General features: G+C 36.4%; 1 protein-coding gene across 2 annotated transcripts in view; it reads left to right on the forward strand.

The window, feature by feature from the left end:
- The window catches only part of LRGUK (leucine rich repeats and guanylate kinase domain containing), a 109,317-nt gene extending 104,465 nt beyond the window's left edge, over window positions 1–4,852 (forward strand). The window contains exons 20-21 of one of the 2 annotated variants that reach the window (XR_006601410.1): window positions 485–2,006; window positions 3,253–4,852. Coding sequence is in view for 1 of the 2 variants with exons in the window: in XM_004741736.3 (XP_004741793.2) it covers window positions 485–615 (131 nt within the window). In the remaining variant the exon portion in view is untranslated. Of the gene's footprint in view, window positions 1–484; window positions 2,559–3,252 lie in introns of those variants that run through there. The other variant, XM_004741736.3, reaches the window with a different exon arrangement.
- The last annotated feature ends 13,669 nt before the right edge of the window (window positions 4,853–18,521 follow it).

Here is an 18,521-nt window from a genome sequence, read left to right on the forward strand (position 1 = left end):
ACCTAGCTCCATGGTCCATCTTTGGTGTCTCCATCCTTGGTGAACAAACCAACCTTAGAGCACAGTGGATAAGGCTTTTCTTGGGAAGACTTTAGGATGTGTGTGTGTGTGTGTGTGTGTGTGTGTGTGTTCAGTCTGGTTAGGTATGATTGTAAAAGAATATGATGCCAGGCATCGTTACAGAGGGTATGAGCAGGATAGAAAAGTAGCATGGGAACTACTTGGGGTTGCAACTTCTGATCACTGGACAAATTCACACAACCTAAGGCTCATCCAAACCTGCACATGATGTATTTTGAAACTCATCCCCTGTTTTTCTTGTCTGGGTGTCTTTTGTTCCCTTCAGTTTGTTATGAATTAAGTATAAACAATATTCTGGCGCTTACAATCGTGCAATGTTTATTTTCTTTGTAAACAAAAAAATGTATTGTGTACCAAGAGGTTAACTCTATGTACTATCTTTTGTTTCCTTAATGTTTTACAGAGCTATATAAACACTCACTTCCATGGGACAAAGTGCCTGTCCAACACAGAAGACACACGGTCTCGGTCATCAGCCACCCAGGCTTCAACACCAAACTCACCCTCCCTCCAATCCCTCAGGGCCGCAAGTAGACCAGAGTCACATTTGGTCTTAATGTACAAAACTTGTTCTGATCAATATCCAATCCCTTTGTCTGACCTGGTCATGGATCCTGTTTCCCACTCAACTACCTACCTACAAAAGAATGTTCTATGGGCCTTAATTCTCTCAATCAATTTCTTTTGTGATTCTCAAGTAGTGTCTTTTTAGAATGTAAGTTATTCTTAGCTTTTAGAAATGTAATTTCAGTTTTTCTCATAGCTCTTAATGACGTTTCCAGCTGCTTCCTGCTCTGAAATATCAGATGGCAAACCCTCCCAAGATCTCGGCATTACTGTGTGCATAGTGATTTTTGGATATATCCAACTGGGATTCTGCTTTTGAAATTTTAATGTGTCCATTTATAACATCTGTGTATACCCTAGGGGACTGAAATATTTTGTTCTTCTGATTATGAAAGGACTGTAGAGTTCCATTTAATTAGTGACCAAAAGGATCTCGACTGCAGCTCTCAAAAGGAATTAATTCATGTATTTTTTTCATGGTTCTTGAGTTGCTTTAGCAATATGAAGGAATAAGAATTACCAGATATTTCTTTTACTTCACCCTTTCCTGACTGTGATTATGCACTTCTTGTCATTAGAAATATCTCTAAACAACTTTCTTCCTCTTTATAGCTTCACTACCTACTGTTGGCAGAAAAAAAAAAAATTGGATAGTTATAGATAAGGCTGGTATTCAGCTGACATGTACCAGTAAGACTATCCTGGTTCTTAAAATATTGAAACACATCTCTCTGGATTGGTAGATGGTCTCTTCTCTGAATCCTCTCTGCCTGCTGATCCTTGGGAGCAAGAGCCTCCACATCGTACTGTACTAGTTGTTAAATATTAAAATATTTAAAATAGTAAAACCCTTTAATGACTTCCCTTTTAAAAATATTAAAACCCCCTTTAATAGCCCTATTTCCTCATGATCAAATTTGGATGTAACTTGATTTGCTATATTGGCTTCTGTCTGCCACTTAGCCCTATTCTCAACAGAAGCTGCTTAAAGTTCTTTTCTTAGGGCTAGTGGAAGGGGATGGAAGGGAGGAACTGAAAAAAAGGGACAAGGCTGAGCAGGAAAAGAGAGTTAATCCTCTCTACAGCAATGAGGAGGCAGAGGGTGGGATACTTTAATATTCTCTAGCATTATCTCATCTTTTAAAAAGTTATTTTGAAATATTGTAGAAACACCAGAAGATATAAAAATAAGAGTTCCAATTTCAGACAACATGGAGGAGATACACTCTTCCCTATTTCTTCCACTAAGTACAGTCAAAACCTAGAAATTATATCTAAAACAAACATAAGAAGATGGAGAGGTAGAAGGAAGAAGACAAGCCAGCTGGGGACCTTGGGAGCTGAGAATCAACACAGAGGTGAGTTCCCTGGGTTTCTTTATTGGCTCAGATATCCCGAACTGGGTGCTAGATAAGCTCTAATGCCAAAACATTGACAGTAAAGACCACACATCTCTAGCCAAAAGCATGTTTCTTCTAGCTAAAGAACTAAGAAAGGGGCAACCTAGCAAGACAGAAAACTTTTCATTCACGTCTTTGTGGTTGAAAATGTGACTTCACTCTTTTCCCCTACCCTGTCAGCAAAGGCTTTTCTGGCTAAAATGAGGTTTCCTCCTTCTCCCTGCTGGGATAGTGTCAGGGAAGTTCTTGTGGAGGAATAGGACCTGCAACACTCCCCAATATTAATGAGAACCCCCTCCCACAGTGTCATTGAAGGCTACATTGGAACCTGGACCTCCATTCCCTACCTGAGAGTATTGAGGCATTTCTTTCCCTTCCCGTCAGGGTGGTGTCAGAGAAGGTCTTTTTTTACTCTTACTAAGCAGTCTTCTTCTTCTTCTTCTTCTTCTTTTTTAATTAAATTTAATTTTTTTCAGTGTTCCAAAATTCATTGTTTATGCACCATACCCAGTGCTCCATGCAATCCGTGCCCTCCTTAATACCCACCACCAGGCTCACCCAACCTCCCACTCCTGTCCCCTCCAAAACCCTCAGTCTATTTCTTATAGTCCACAGTCTCTCATGGTTTGTCTCCCCCTCCCATTTCCCCAACTCACTCTCCCCATGCCCTCCGGGTTATTCCTTATGCTCCACAAGTAAATGAAACCATATAATTGTGGAGATCCAGGACTTTCGCCACTGACCTATCTTCTTGCAAGGCCAGTGGAGGCCATGTGGAGAACAGAAAATTTAAATAAGATCCATATTCTTATAACATATTACCCCAACTGTCCAAGATGTAGTTAAAAAAAAAAAGAAGAAGAAGAAAATCCATCAAGAATCGGGAAAACTTTAACTTGAATGACAAAGGATAATTAACATCCGAGCCAAGATATGTCAGTGAAGGCCTAAGGGGAACCCTAAACTTCTACCCCACCCAGTATCAATAAGGCATCATTCCCCCTTTTCCTACTGTAACTGTCAAGAGAGACTGAGTGGAGAGTGAAGGGTTTAGATTTCTACCTCCAGGCAAGAATGGGTCAGTGGTCCCTTCCCCACTAGCATGGTGTCGAAGAAAGTACGCTAAGAAGATTTAAATAAGACCCAGACTTTCACAATATACTTTCCCAAATGTCCAAGAAATCTTTTTTTTTTTTTTTTAAAGAAAAACAAAACTCATCAAGAATCAGGAAAACTTCAATTTGAATGAGAAAAGATAATCAACATATGCCAATGCCAAGGTGAAACAGATGCTGGAATGATCTGACAGATTATAAAGCAGCTATCATAAAACTGAATCAAGAAGCAATCATAAACACAATTGAAAAAAATGTAAAAGACTGACAAAAAAACAAAAAAAGTAAAAGAAAATCTTAGCAAATAAATAGAAGATATAAAGAAGAACGAAATGGAAATTTTATACCTGAGCAATACAGTAACAAATTGGGGGGGCTCAGTAGTGAAATGGATGGGACAGAGTGGGGAAAAGTCTGAACTTGTAGAGCAACTGAAATTACCCAATCTGAAAAACAGAAAAAAATAAACTGAAGGACAAAATGAGCTCCAGGGACATGTAGGACTGTGGGAAAAGATCTAATGTTTATGTCATTGGCAGTTCAGGAGAGCAAAAAAGAGTATGCAGCTGAAAAAGTATTCAAATAATGACTGAAAATTCCCCAAATTTGGCAAAGGCCAAAAATCTACCAATTCAAGAAGATGACGAAACCCAGACACGTTAAATAAATTTGCAACAAGACACATTGTGATTAAACTTTTGAAAACTAAAGACAAAGAAAAATATCCCAAAGCAATGAGCGAGAAAACATCGTCATTATATGGAAACAACAAATCAAATGATAGTAGATTTCTTATCAGAAATCATGGTACCACTAGAAACCATGGAAGTAGATCCAACATTTTCTAGTGCTAAAAGAAAAAAAAAAGAAGAAAACCTGTCAATCTAGAATTCTGTATTCAGTGAAAATGTCCTTCAGGAATGAAGGGGAAATCAAGACATTCTCAGGTGGAAGGAAAACAGACTCTGTTGCCAGCAGACCTGTATCCTAAATGAATGGCTAAAGAAAATTCTTGAAACAGAATGAAAATGATAAAAAAGGAAATTTGAAACAAAAGGAAGGGGAAAGGAATAATAAAATAAAAATATAGACTAATACATAGAAGTTCCTTCTCATCTTGAGTTTTTTTTTTTTTTTTAAGATTTTATTTATTTATTTGACAGACACAGATCACAAGTAGGCAGAGAGAGAGGGAGAAGCAGGCTCCCTGATGAGCTGAGAGCCTGATGCGGGCCTCCATCCCACGACCCTGGGATCATGACCTGAGCCAAAGGCAGAGGTTTACCCCACTGAGCCACCCAGTCACCCTCATCTTGAGTTTTGTAAACTAGGTTTCATGACTGAGGAAAAATCATAGCATCTAATATGATTCTCAGTATGTGTAGAGGTTATGTATGATTTAAGGCAATTATAAGCAGGAATGAAAGGACTTAAAGGGAGGTAATCTTTGAATTGTTGAAGTTGAATTGTTAAAATAGTAACACGGCTAGACTGTGTGATAAATCCTATGGATAATGTAATACCTAGAATACCACTAACAAAGCTACTTTGTGAGATACATCCAAGAAATACTATAGATAAATAAAAATGGAGTTTTTTTTTAAATAAAGGTTTCATTTATTTATTTGATAGACAGAGATCACAAGTAGGCAGAGAGAGAGAGAGAGGAGGTAGCAGGTCCCCTGCTGAGCAGAGAGCCCGATGCGGGGCCCAATCGCAGGACCCTGGGATCATGACCTGAGCCGAAGGCAGAGGCTTTAACCCACTGAGTCACCCAGATACCCCAAAAATGGAGTTTTAAAAACTTTTCAGTGACACACAAGAAGGCAGGAAAAAGAAAACAGAGAACCAAAACACAAAACAAAACAAAAAACCAAAAGCAGCCTTAAACCCTTATATAATAGCAATTAACATTAGAATAAGTGGTCACCAATTAAAGGCAGAGGTTGGCAGATTTGATTTTAAAGTGTGACCCAATTATATGCTATCTACAAGAAACTCACTTGAGATTTAACAAGGTATACTGGTCAAAAGTAAAAGGATAGAAACGTGTTTGCATATACCATGCAAACATTAATCAAAAGGAAGCAGGGTTGGTGATTAGTATCAGATAAAGTAGGCTTTGGTGTGAAAATTTTTACCAGAGACAGAGAGATATATTGCCTCTTATTGAGAGAAACTTTAACAAATTTAAAGAATTGAAATCATAAAACATGTCCTTTGACCAAAAAAGAATCAAACTGGAGTGACAGGGAGATAACAGAAAAGTCTCCAAACATCTGAAAACAAATGACATACTTCTATATATCCTGTGGGTCTATGAGAAACCCTCAAGGAAACTTAAAAATACATTAAACTAAATGAAAGTGAAATACACCATATCAAAATTTGTGGGATACAGCCAAGTCAGTGCTGAAAAGGGAAATATATATATAGCACTAAGTGCATACATTAGAAAAGCAGAGGGTTTTTAAATCAAGAAGCTTCTACCTCAAGAATCTAGAAAAAGAGCAAAAAAAAAAAAAAAAAGTAAGCAGGAGGAAATAATGAAGATGAAAGCAGAGATCACTGAAAATGAAAACAGAAAAACAATAGAGAAAAATTAGTAAAACAAGAAGTTGGCTCTTTGAAAAGATCAGTAAAATTGCCAACCCCTCCCTTGTAAAACTGACAAAGAAAAAAGAGAAGACATAAATTAGCAATATTGGAAGTGAAAGGGGATGAGACTACAGACTCTATAGACATCAAAGTGCAGTAAGAGAGTACTACAAACAACTCTACAGACATAAATTTGAGAGCTTAAATGAAATGGACTAATTCCTCAAAATAAAACACAGATCACACACTATTGAATAACCCCATAAATATATTAAAGAAACTGAAGAATTAAATTGAATTTAATTGATAATTGAATTTTGAAAAAGAAACCTTCAGGCCCAGATGCTTTCATTGAAGAATTCCACCAAAGATTTACAGAAGAATTCATAACAATTTTATACAGTCTCCTCCAGAAAATAGAAGAGGAAGGAAGGTTTCCAGCTGATTTTATGAGGCTAATATTACCCTGATACCAAATCAGACAGCCCATACAGAGAAAACTACAAACTAATATCACTTACGAATAGATGTAAAAATCCTTAACAAAATATTTTTAATTTTTAATTTTTTTTAATTTTTTATTTTTTATAAACATATTTTTATCCCCAGGGGTACAGGTCTGTGAATCACCAGGTTTACACACTTCACAGCACTCACCAAAGCACATACCCTCCCCAATGTCCATAATCCCACCCCCTTCCTTAACAAAATATTAACAAATAAAATTCAGCAATACATAAAAAGAATTACACCCTATGACCAAATGGGTTTATCCCAGGAAGGCAAGGTTGGTTCAGTAGTTGAAAGCAGCCAATGTAATCCACTCTAAGAATGGGCTAAACAAGAAAAATTGATGATCATATCAATTGATGCAGAAAAAGTATTCGACAAAGACCAGCACCTTCTCATGATAAAAATCTAGGAACAGAGGGGGCCTTCCTCAACTTCATAAAGACTTCTGTATGTACGTATTTATCCTGAACAATATATGCTTTTGTTCACCATGATTTTAAACTTCATATTATACTGTATATATTCAGCATTTTACTTTGTTCTCCACATTATGTGTGTGGAATTAATCCATGTGGATCATGTTGTTTTAGTTTAGTTTTTTTTTTTTTCACTCGTAATATCCCACAGTAAGGCTGTACCACAGTTTATACAATTCCCTGTTGATGAATGCTGAATTTGCTTCCTTTTTCTTTCTATCACAAAGGATTCAGCTAAAAACATTCTTGCCTTAAAAAAACAAACAAACAACAACAACAAAAAGCATTCTTGTCTAGGAGTTGAATTGCTGTGTTATAGTATGTTAATCTTTAACTGTACTAGACATTCCCACTTTGGTTACTCTAACATGCCTTCACAAACATCTAAGTCCCCATTCTCCTGCATCTTGGGATTGACAGTGTCTTTAATTGCTACTCCAATGGCTGTTAATATAAACTCATTTTTTTTAAAGATTTTATTTATTTATCAGAGGGGTGGGGGAGAGAGAGCACAGGCAGACAGAATGGCAGGCAGAGGCAGAGGGAGAAGCAGGCTCCCTGCTGAGCAAGGAGCCCGATGCGGGACTCGATCCCACGACGCTGGGATCATGACCTGAGCCGAAGGCAGTCGCTTAACCAACTGAGCCACCCAGGCGTCCCAATATAAACTCGTTTTTATATTTAATTTGAATTCCTCTAATCATTAGTAAAGTTGAACATTTTTGTAAGTTTATTGGCCAGTTATAGCTCCTCTTCTGTGAATTGCTTATTTATATATTTTGCCTAGTTTTACGATGGATTACTATATTTTTCTTATCAATTTGCAGGTTTTATTTCAGAACTCTGGTTATTAATTCTTTGTTAACTGTGTGTATTACAGGTGTTTTTCCAAGGCTGTGTTTTGTCTTTTCACTTTTTAAAAGAGTATCTTTGAGTGAATAAAAGATTTTAATATGGCTAAATTTGTCAGTGTTTTTATTTATAGTTAGTAGCTTTTATTTTTATGTCTTATGAATTCCTTCTCTATCCCGTAGTCATGGATAAAATCTCCTAGGTATTCTTCTAAATTTCTTTTATTTTTTAATTTTGCTTTTCCAATTTAGGTCTATACTTTTCCTGGAATGGATTTTTGTGTATGACATGAGGTAGGATTGAATTTTTTCTCCAGTTCTCCCTTCCCGTTTTCTCTCTAATCTATAAAACCATTTCTTTCACAAATTGTTTTCATAAATGCTTGGGTGTCTTTTTAGACTCTCTCCTCTAACTCACTATTTTATTTACTATGTATTTGTTTTTGTTTTTTGTTTTGATAGAAAAAAGAAATAATTTTTGTTTGCTTTACAAATGATCAGGACTGCCAGGATTTGAATCCAGGTATCTCCATTCCCAATCTAAAGTCTGCTCTCCATTGCGCCTACTGCTTAAAGCCAGATGCACATAATTGTACATAACGAGAGCTACACTGACCATATGGCCTTTACTTATAGCATATTTGTAATAAGACTTACAACATAGCACGACAAGTTGTGTACTTCCATATTCCTTAAAATTATCTTGGCTGTTCTTTACAGTTTGCTTTTCTAAGTAATTTTAGAATTTGTTTTTCAAGCCCTACAAATGCCCTTGTTTGGAGTTGATTGAATTACACTGAATTCATAACTTTGAGGAGGCTTGTCTTCTTTATGATATTGGATATCTCTGTTTAGAAACATGCTCCATTTGTGTAGGATTTCTTTAATTTCTTTAACTTGTCTAATTTTCTCCATAAAGAACATAGGTATCATTAGCATGATTGAGATTTATTCTTAGGTGCTTTTTTTGTTTATTGTAAGTGGAATATTCTTTGATTATATTTTCTGTGACTGAAATATAGAAATCATGGATACTTACTCTAATAATATACTCATAGATTATTTCAGAATTTCCATCCAGGTATTATTAAAAAGATGCCATTTTTTCCCTTTCTATTCTTATTATTTTTCTCTTTTTATTTTTTTTTCCAAAAAACTACCCTGAAGAGACCTCCAATACAGTGGTGAATAGAAGATATTATAGTGGGCCTTCTAATCTCACTTGTGATTTAAAATATATATATATATGTCTAATGCTTCACTCATAAATGTGAGATTTGCTATAGGTTTTCGGCAGATAAACCTCTTTAGAAAACAATGTTTCATTTAATTCCTGGTTCCCTGTGAATTTTACCATGAGTAAGTATAGAAAAGAAGGGGTTTTCTTTATAGGGCACAAAAAATTGAGGTATGTATTAATTTAATCATATTCATCATAATCAAACAATCTGCTATCTCCTAAGTCTTCCATCTCTCCTCACTTACACTGAGATGTCACTCACAGTGAGTGAGTTTCTGTTCCTTCCTCTCCTTCCTTCCCTCCTTCCCTTCCTGGATTACCTGCTGACGAAAAAAAATTAGTGGTACATAAAAGAAATGCTTATACAAACATCAAAAGTAACATCACACAAATAAAAAACACAAGTTGAATATATAATATTATAATCAAGGTAAGAAATCAGGACAAAAATCATTAAATGATACATAAAACACCCTTTACATTAAACCAGGTGCATCTCATTACTAAGGCATAACAGTCATGAGCCCTTATGAATTGAGTCAAATAACATCCAAGTATATAAAGTGAAAAGTGTTAGAAATGTAAATTATTTTCTCTCTGAATCAAAGCATTACCACCTATAAAGCCAGGATTACAACAAGAGTGCCTGTTTGGAATTCTTGTGATGAATACACTAGATAATGAATGTGTAGTGAGTAAGAATACCGCAGACCATAAACTCTCTAATTTCAAGCTCAAATCCAAAGTGAAAGAAATTTTATCTTATTCTCAGTCAATTCGGGACAGTCTCAATTCTATCTTTCCTCACCTGCTTTTTCACCTGGGATTGCATCCAACTTCCAGAGGTTTACAGAGTTTTGAGACATGGGGGTGGGAGGTATGCATCTGTGTCTACATTAACTTGAGAGCCTTGGGTCTTGCCTCCTCACCAGGGCCCATGAATATGATGTCCTCTGCTGCTGCATCCATATCATTCTGGCCACTCCGAGTATGCCTACCCTCTTTTTTATGTAACTTTGGTTCTTTTCATGAAAGTACGTGATAAACCAACTTCTCCTTGTGTCATTCTGGGACAAGAGGCCTGACTCAGCCTCTCTGCCTTGACCTCCACAGTCTTCTTTCCCTGATGAGTTCCCACCACATGGGTACGTTGGGAACTCAGTGGTACCTGGTACAGCTCTATAAGGGGAGGCAAACAGTAGGCAGACATGCCCCTGCTCTTAAAGCCCCACACTCAAATGAGGTTTGTTTTGTACCCCAGACCCCGAAGTTCTATCTCTGTAACTCTAGAGTCATGGATCTCAATCTGGTCTGCACATCAGACTCTCCATAACCTTGAAAACACCCATGCCCAGGCTGCATCTGAGGGCAGTTAAATAAGGATCTGTGGGTATGGAGGTTCAGACAGTGTATTCTTGAAAGTCCCCAGAGTGTATAGACAGGTGTCAAAACTCCTAGACTGGGGCGTTCTAGAATGACTAATGAGTGGGGCTTTCTAGAATGATTTTGTCAAAAGTTTTTATTATTTACCTTCTTCAGTTTATTGGTGACTCACCACACTCTAATTAGTATAAAACATGTTATAATTTTTTTCACTACTAATTTGATAGTTGTGAAATGGTATGTCTAATATTTTTCATAGACTTAGTTTTGATTAACATGTCCTTCTAATGAATTATTAGTTTATGTCTCTGTTACATTTTTATCCTGGAATGTTAGTGTTTTCTCTTACATCCTTGTGAATGTGTACCTACTGGGTATTAACTGTTTGGTCCCCATTTATTATCATAAGTTCTATTTTCTAAAAGTCACATTGTTCATTGGAGCTTTCTACAATGATGGAAATGCATAGAAATATCTGCGTTGTCCAGTACGGCAGCCACAAGCTTCCTGTGGCTATGGTATGACTAAGATATGGTCAAAGACTGAAATGTGGTTAGTTTGATTAAGGAACTGAATATTTAATTTTACTTTAATTAACTTAGATGCAAATAATCACATGTATCTATCTCATGATTCTTATATGGAAAAGGACAGTTCTAAAGGGTTTATCATCACAGTTTGGGGTTTTATTGGCCTGACAGTTATTTTGAGAGGTTTTTTTCCTTATAAGTTCTAGTTTCAGTGAATTATAATGAAGAAATTAAAATATGTTTTATGTCATTATATTTTGTAAATTTTATTCATGTTCTTTATGTCCTGGCATGAGCTTAATTTTAAAAAATCTTCAATGGAATCGAAAAGAAAGTCTATGGCATAAAATTTTGCTACATTTACTAATTCAATTTTACTAATTACATTATTTAAACTATACAGATATATCCTCTTTTTAACTTGCTCTGTCATGGATGATATTGGTATTTTAATATGTCACTTTAGTTGTGTTTCTGTCTCTTCTTATATACTAAATAGTTATTGCTACATAAATTTTGAGGTTATGTTAATCAACTCGTAAATACTCAAAACTACTATATAATTAGGGATTTGGGCTTGTTTCTCTTGTTTTTTTTAAGATTTAAAAATTTATTTTTAAATTTTTATTTAGATTATTTGACTTATTTGACAGACAGAGATCACAAGTAGGCAGAGAGGCAGGCAGAGAGAGGGGAGGAAGCAGGCTCCCTGCTGAGCCTAAAGTGGGACTTGATCCCAGGACCCTGAGACCATGACCTGAGCCGAAGGCAGAAGCTTTAACCCACTGAGCCACCCAGGCTCCCCAGATTTTGGCTTGTTTCAATATGCAAGGATGTTTTTTGTTTCATTGAATCCTTTTTGCTATGTACTTTTCTTTGATAATATCAGTGCCATCTCCTATTTTTATTTGCCTGATACATTTTATTCTTGTTTTTTCTATATAATTTGATTTTGGTCTCACTGTTACAAGAAACATATAGTTGCATGTTCTTTAACTCATTCAGAGTCTCTGTATTTTACTTCAGTTATGAAGCAAAATCATTTTTTTCTTTTTAATACAGATGAATTCAGTCATGTCACTTTGTTTTATGTTTTATGGTGAGTTTGAGACTTTTTTTTTTTTGCTGTTTCATTTATTATTGGCTTTTGTCTTTTCCCACACATTTTGCTCTTTTCGTTCACAGTGATTTGGAAAATATATTTTTTCCGTACTCTGATGTGTATCCTGGAGTTTAAAATGCTTTTATTCCCCTCCCCCATCCTTTCCCATATTCATAATTACAAATTTAATTAGGACGCAGTTTATAGAACGTTACTCCTCTTTTTGCCAAATAAATCTTCAAGAGCTGCTTTGGCCTTATATTAAGTGTTTACTTCTCTCTGGATTTTTCAGTACTTTCAGTGGTTACTACCAGTGACTATATGTGAGGATTTCCTCATGGTCACAGTCTTAATCTAAAGGCGCAAAGGGCAAGTGAGGAAGGAGAGTATTTCAGAAATAGTTCTGCATACTAAGGAAGAATCTGCTTGGTTTCTGTATTCCATAGAAGAAATGGGAGGTGACAGGTGACTGAACTTGTTAACATTTTTCTAACATTTATTCTATTCCCAGGGTATATTCTCTGTTGTTTTCTTTCTGCTCTCCCTAGGATGCTGTGTTCAGTGGGTAAGAACAGGGCTTGGGCATATGGTCTGACCTTTAGATTTTATTCCTGGTGCCAGTTACTTTTGTTATTGTTGGTTTGTTTGGATTTTATGGCAGGGGGCATCTTTCAGAATTCATTGAATGGGAAGTTAGGATAGGTAGCTGCTTATATGCCACCATATTAACCTGGACACCTGCATTTAAATTTCTAGAAACATTAACTTTTCTAGATATATGCCATACCTCTGTATTCCAAAAATGGTTTGAGGACATGAAATTGTGGTAAATGCAGTTCAATTGGACAGAGCATGGACAAGTAAGGATATTAGGGCAAAGAGAGAAAAGACTGGTTCACATATCAGGTGCAAGCCTGATTCTTAGAGGTGGGTCACAAAAGTAGGCTTCCTGGTTAGTCCCAGGAGAGAAGGAAGCATGATTAGTTCTACAATTTCAAGATTCACAGTTACCTTAAGATGAAGTCAGCGGTTACCCAGGAACAGTATAGCTTTTCTGCAGAGTGAGACTTCAGAGAACTCTCGTTCCTAGTTGTCCCAAAGGGGGCACCCTATAAATGTGGACCACATCCTCTTTACCTTATAGGCATTAAATAGTTTTGAGTTTGATGTAGCCATTTCTTGTAATGTTCTCCAGCATCGACCATATAATACAAAATCACAGTCCCTGCATGCCACTCTTTCCCTCAAACAAAGGCAATTTTTTTAGAGGCTCTGTCTAAACAGTAGGAGGGGGTGAGACTATGATCCGATTTCCCGAGTTCAAATTCTGATTCAGCCATTTGCTCAGAGTCTGACCTTATGCAATATTTTTACTGAATTATAATTAAAATATAGGTTATATTAGTTTCAGGTGTTCAATAGAATCATTCACCAATTCTATACATTTCTCAGTGCTCATCATGATAAGTGTACTTTTAATCTCCTTTGTCTATTTCACCATCCCCTCATTCAGCTCCCCTCCAGCAACCACCAGTTTGATCTCTGTATTGGAGTCTGGTGTTTTTTTGTGTTTGTTTTTGTTTTTGTTTTTTGTCTCTTATCTTGTTTGTCTCTTTTCTTCTTTGTTCTTTTGTTTCTTAAATTCTGCATGAGGGAAATCATATGGTATTTGTCTTTCTCCGACTAACTTATTTCACTTAGCATTATATCCTCTAGATCCACCCATGTTATTCAAAATTGTAAGATCTCATTCTTCTTTATGTCTGAGTAATACTCCATTGTGTATACATACCACATTTTCTTTATCAATTCATCTACTGTGGACACTTGGGCTGCTTCCATATCTTGGCTGTTGTAAATAATGCTGCAATAAACTTGTTGCATGTATCTTTTTGACTTAGTGTTTTCATTTTCTTTGAATAAATACCCAGTAGCAGAATTACTAGATCATATGGGGATTGTCTTTTTAACTTTCTGAGGAACCTCCATATTGTTTTCCACATACCAATTTGCATTCTTACAAACTGTGTGCCAGGGTTCTTTTTTCTCCATATCCTCACCAACAATTATTTCTCATCTTTTTGATGCTAGCCTTTCTGGCAGGTGTAAAGTGGTATCTCGTTGCAATTTTGATTTGCATTTCCCTAATGATTAGTGATGGTGAGCATCTGTTCATGTGTCTGTTGGCCATCCATGTGTCTTCTTTGGAAAAATATCTATTCAGGTCTTCTACCTATTTTTAAGCAGATTATCTTTTTGGTGTTGAGTTGTATAAATTCTTGATATATTTTGGATATTTACCCCTTATTAGATATATCATTGCAAATATCTTCTCCCATTCAGTAAAAGGTTTCCTTTTTATATTGTTAATGGTTTCCTTCACTGTGCAAAAGCTTTTTATTTTGGTGTAACCTCAATAGTTTAATTTTGCTTTTGTTTCCCTTGCCAAAGGAGACATTTGAAAAAAACGTTTCTCTGACTAACGTTTTTTGACTAAGTCAAAGAGATCCCTGCCAACGTTTTCGTCTAGAAGTTTTATGGTTTCAGGTCTCATGTTTAGATCTTTAATCCATTTTTAGAAGACTTCATTTATTATTTATTTGAGAGAAAGAGAGTACAAGCAGGGAGAGGGAGAAGCAGACTCCCTGCTGAGCAGGGAGCCAGATGTGGGACTAGGTCCCAGGACCCTGGGATCATGAACTGAGCTGAAGGCAGATGCTCAGCTGACTGAGCCACCCATGTGCCCTCCTTAATCCATTTTGAGTTTATTTGTGTGTGTGGTGTAAGAAAGTGGTCTAGTTTCATTCTTTTGCATATAGCTGTCCACTTTTCTCAACACCATTTATTAAGGAGACTATCTTTTCCCCTTTTGTGTATTCTTGCCTCCATGGTTGTAGATTAATTGACCATAAACTGTGGGTTTATTTGTAGACTATTCTGTTCCATTGATCTATATGTCTATTTTTGTGCCAGTACCATACTGTTTTTGATTACTCTGTAGTAATCAAAATTCTAGGATTGTAGGATATCTTGAAATTTGGGTTTATTTGTAGGTTTTTTTGTAGACTATTCTGTTCCATTGATCTATATGTCTATTTTTGTGCCAGTACCATACTGTTTTTGATTACTCTGTAGTAATCAAAATTCTAGGATTGTAGGATATCTTGAAATTTGGGATTATGATACCTCCTGCTTTGTTTTCCTTTCTCAAGATCGCTTTTACTATTTGGTGTCTTTTGTGTTTCCAAACAAGTTTTACTATTTTTTTTTAAAGATTTTATTTATTTATTTGACAGAGAGAAATCACAAGTAGATGGAGAGGCAGGCAGAGAGAGAGAGAGAGGGAAGCAGGCTCCCTGCTGAGCAGAGAGCCCGATGCAGGACTCAATCCCAGGACCCTGAGATCATGACCTGAGCCGAAGGCAGCGGCTTAACCCACTGAGCCACCCAGGCACCCACAAGTTTTACTATTATTTGTTCTAGCTCTGTGAAAAAATGTTATTTGTATTTTGGTAAAGATTGCATTAAATCCGTATATTGCTTTGGGTAGTATGGACATTTTAACAACATTAATTCTTATAAATCATGAAGGTGGAATATCCATCTTCAATTTCTTTAATCAATTTTGTTAGGATTTTATTTATACATTTAGAGAGAGAGGAGGGAGCCCACAGGCAAGGGAAGAAGCAGGGGGGGAGGGAGAAGGAGACTCCCCACTGAGCTGGGAGCCTGATGTAGGTCTCGATCCCATGACCTGAGCCACCTGAGGTGAAGGCAGATGCTTAACCATCTGAGCCACTCAGGTGCCCTTCATCGATGTTTTCTAGTTTTTGGAGTACAGGTCTGTTACTTCCTTGTTTATTCTTAGGTATTTTATTACTTTTGGTTCAATTGTAATGGGATTATTTTCTTAATTTTTGCTGTTTCATTATATAATTATGTTATATTATTATAATATAATATAAATAATTATATTATTTATATAGAAATGCAATAGACTTAAGTATATTAATTTGGTATCCTGCTTCATTGAATTCGTGTTTTGGTTCTAGTGGCTTCTTGGTAAAGTTCTTAGCATTTTCTATATATAGTATCACGTCATCTCCAAGTAGTAAAAGGTTTACTTCTTCCTTACCAATTTAGATGACTTCTATCTCTTTTTGTTGTCTAATTGCTATGACTAGGACTTCCAGTATTATGCTGAATTAAACTTCAAGTACAATGCTGAATAAAAGTGGTAAGAGTGGATATCCTTGTCTTGTTTCTGACGTTAGGAGAAAAGTGTTCATCTTTTTACCATGTAATGATGCTAGCTGTGGGTTTTTCAGATGTAGCCTTTATTATGTTACTTTGTTGAGGTTTTTTTTAATGAATGATGTTGTAACTTGTCAAGTGTATTCTCTGCATCTACCGAGATGATCATATGGATTTTTATCCTTTTTCTTATAATTGTGCTGATTGATTTGCAAATATCGAACCCCCACTGCAACCCTGGAATAAATCCCGCTTGATTGTGGTGAATTATTATTTTTTTTATGTATTGTTGGATTGAGTTTGCTAATATTTTGTTGAGGATTTTCGTATCTATGTTCCTCAGAGATATCAGCCCGAAGTGTTCTTTTTTTTAATAGAGTCTTTGTCTGGTTTTGGTATCAGGGTAATGCTGCCTCATTGAATGAATTTGGAAGCTTTCCTTCCTTTTCTATTTTTTTGGAATAATTTGAGAAGAAAGGTTATCAACTCTTCTTTAAATGTTTGGTAGCCACCCGTGAAGACATTCTGACCTTAGGCAATCTACTCAACAATCTGTTTCTTCAACTGCTAGGCTCAGTCCTGGAGGGACCGATGGAGATGTCACTTCACAGAACTGGGAGTGGTGTGAGGGCAGGGTGAAGGGATGTATTGTGCCATAGCCTGCAGGTCTCCAGCCTCAGGTCCCCAATCCCCTGTGGTGGGTCTTACAAGGAAATGAATAATCAGGTGGTGGAAAATTGAAGGAAAAAAATATTGATTCTAGGAGGCACTTTTTTTGCATTTTAAGATCTTTAAATCAAGGCACATTTTCAAATTGATGGCATGCCATAGTCAAATTGGCAGCATTATTTTTCTTTCTTGGTGGAATATAAAATGATGCTATACATTACAATTTATAATATCTTAGATTTAATAAAATATGGTAGTGATAATTATGGAAGAGACCAGCTTTTCCTCAGCCAAGGTCTACTGGGGAGATAGAATGAATCCCTCTACACTTCTGGCAGTCTAAGAGGGCTGCAGCTGTCCAGTTAGGATTCTTCCAGAGGTGTTCAGCAGATATATGGCTCTCCCATTTTATGAAGAAGGCCTACTAGGGCTACAGCTTATGTTATCCATCTTTTCCAGGTTCCTTATAATGAAGGAATTGCATATACCAGAAAACTCCTTGTTTCAACAAGGTGGGGGAGTTAAACCACAAATAAACATAAGAATATGTGTTCAGAGGAAGGTAGAAAGCAAGTGGACAGCCAGCCCAGGTCCCCTCCAATGCCATTTCCCTATTGTTGCGGTTATGGTTATGGTTTTTGTTTTGCTTTGCCAAATCAGCCAGGACTATTGAGAAATCGTTGCCAGCAGATCCTTCCTCTGACCTTTCACTCTGGTGTGGTAGCACACAATGTGGTAGCACATTGTCAGCAAGGACATCAGGGACTACTGTGTTTGAGCACACAAAAAACCCACCTTGCGTGGAAAGGGCAGATTGAATAGCTATACCATTTCAGTTTGGAAAGAGGCTATATCTACCCTCAGGGAAAGTTTGCACTGTGTTCCCTCCAGAATTGCCCACATAAAGTGTCTGTCAAATGGTAAATGCTCTATAAACATAACTATTTTTACTTTTATAAGTATTTTTAGCAAGACAGTTTTGGAAGATATGAAGGATCTATTATGGAAAACCAGAACTACTACTCTGTTTCATGGTGCCTGGGAGTGTTGAGTTAAGGGAAGACCTAAAACTTGGTCCTATGGGTTAAGTGATCTAGTGTCCTGGGTAGCTTGGGTTTGTCCCACTTTGTGCCTGTTGTCTCATCAAAATTATTAATGGGCACACTTTGATTTTCAAAAGCATCCTAGTGTAGATACTAATTTATATAATCACTCTACATGTGGATCATGTGGGGTCAATTTTTCCATTTCTATTCATACAATGTGAATAATAAGATAATTTAAATATAGAAAGATATGGAATTGAATCAGTGAGATACTTACAAATTTAAGAACAAGAATTTCAAAACCAGGACCTCAAGAATAAATAAAAACTCAAATAGAAAACAAAGAGTAAATAAGAAATATCATAGTGGACAAATTACCATATTGGACTTGTTAGGTGAAAAACATTTGAGATAGTAAAAGAACAATGTTTAAATATTTTATTTTAAATATTTTATTTATTTATTTTAGAGAGAGCTTGCATGCATTTGCCAGTGGGAGGACGGGCAGAAGGGGAGGGAAGGGGAGAGGGAAAGAATCTTGAGTAGACTCTGCACTTAGTGCAGAGCGTGATGCAGGGTTCAGTCTCATGACCCTGAGATAGTGACCTGAGCTAAAACCAAGATTTAACTGACTGAGCTACCCAGGCACCCATAAAAGAACTTTTTAAGTAAAATTTCAAAATAAGTGTTTTTAAA

This window comes from Mustela putorius, unplaced genomic scaffold (genome assembly GCF_011764305.1).
Source record: "Mustela putorius furo isolate JIRA1106 unplaced genomic scaffold, ASM1176430v1.1 tig00003845_pilon_pilon_pilon, whole genome shotgun sequence".
NCBI classification, from domain to species: Eukaryota; Metazoa; Chordata; class Mammalia; order Carnivora; family Mustelidae; genus Mustela; species Mustela putorius.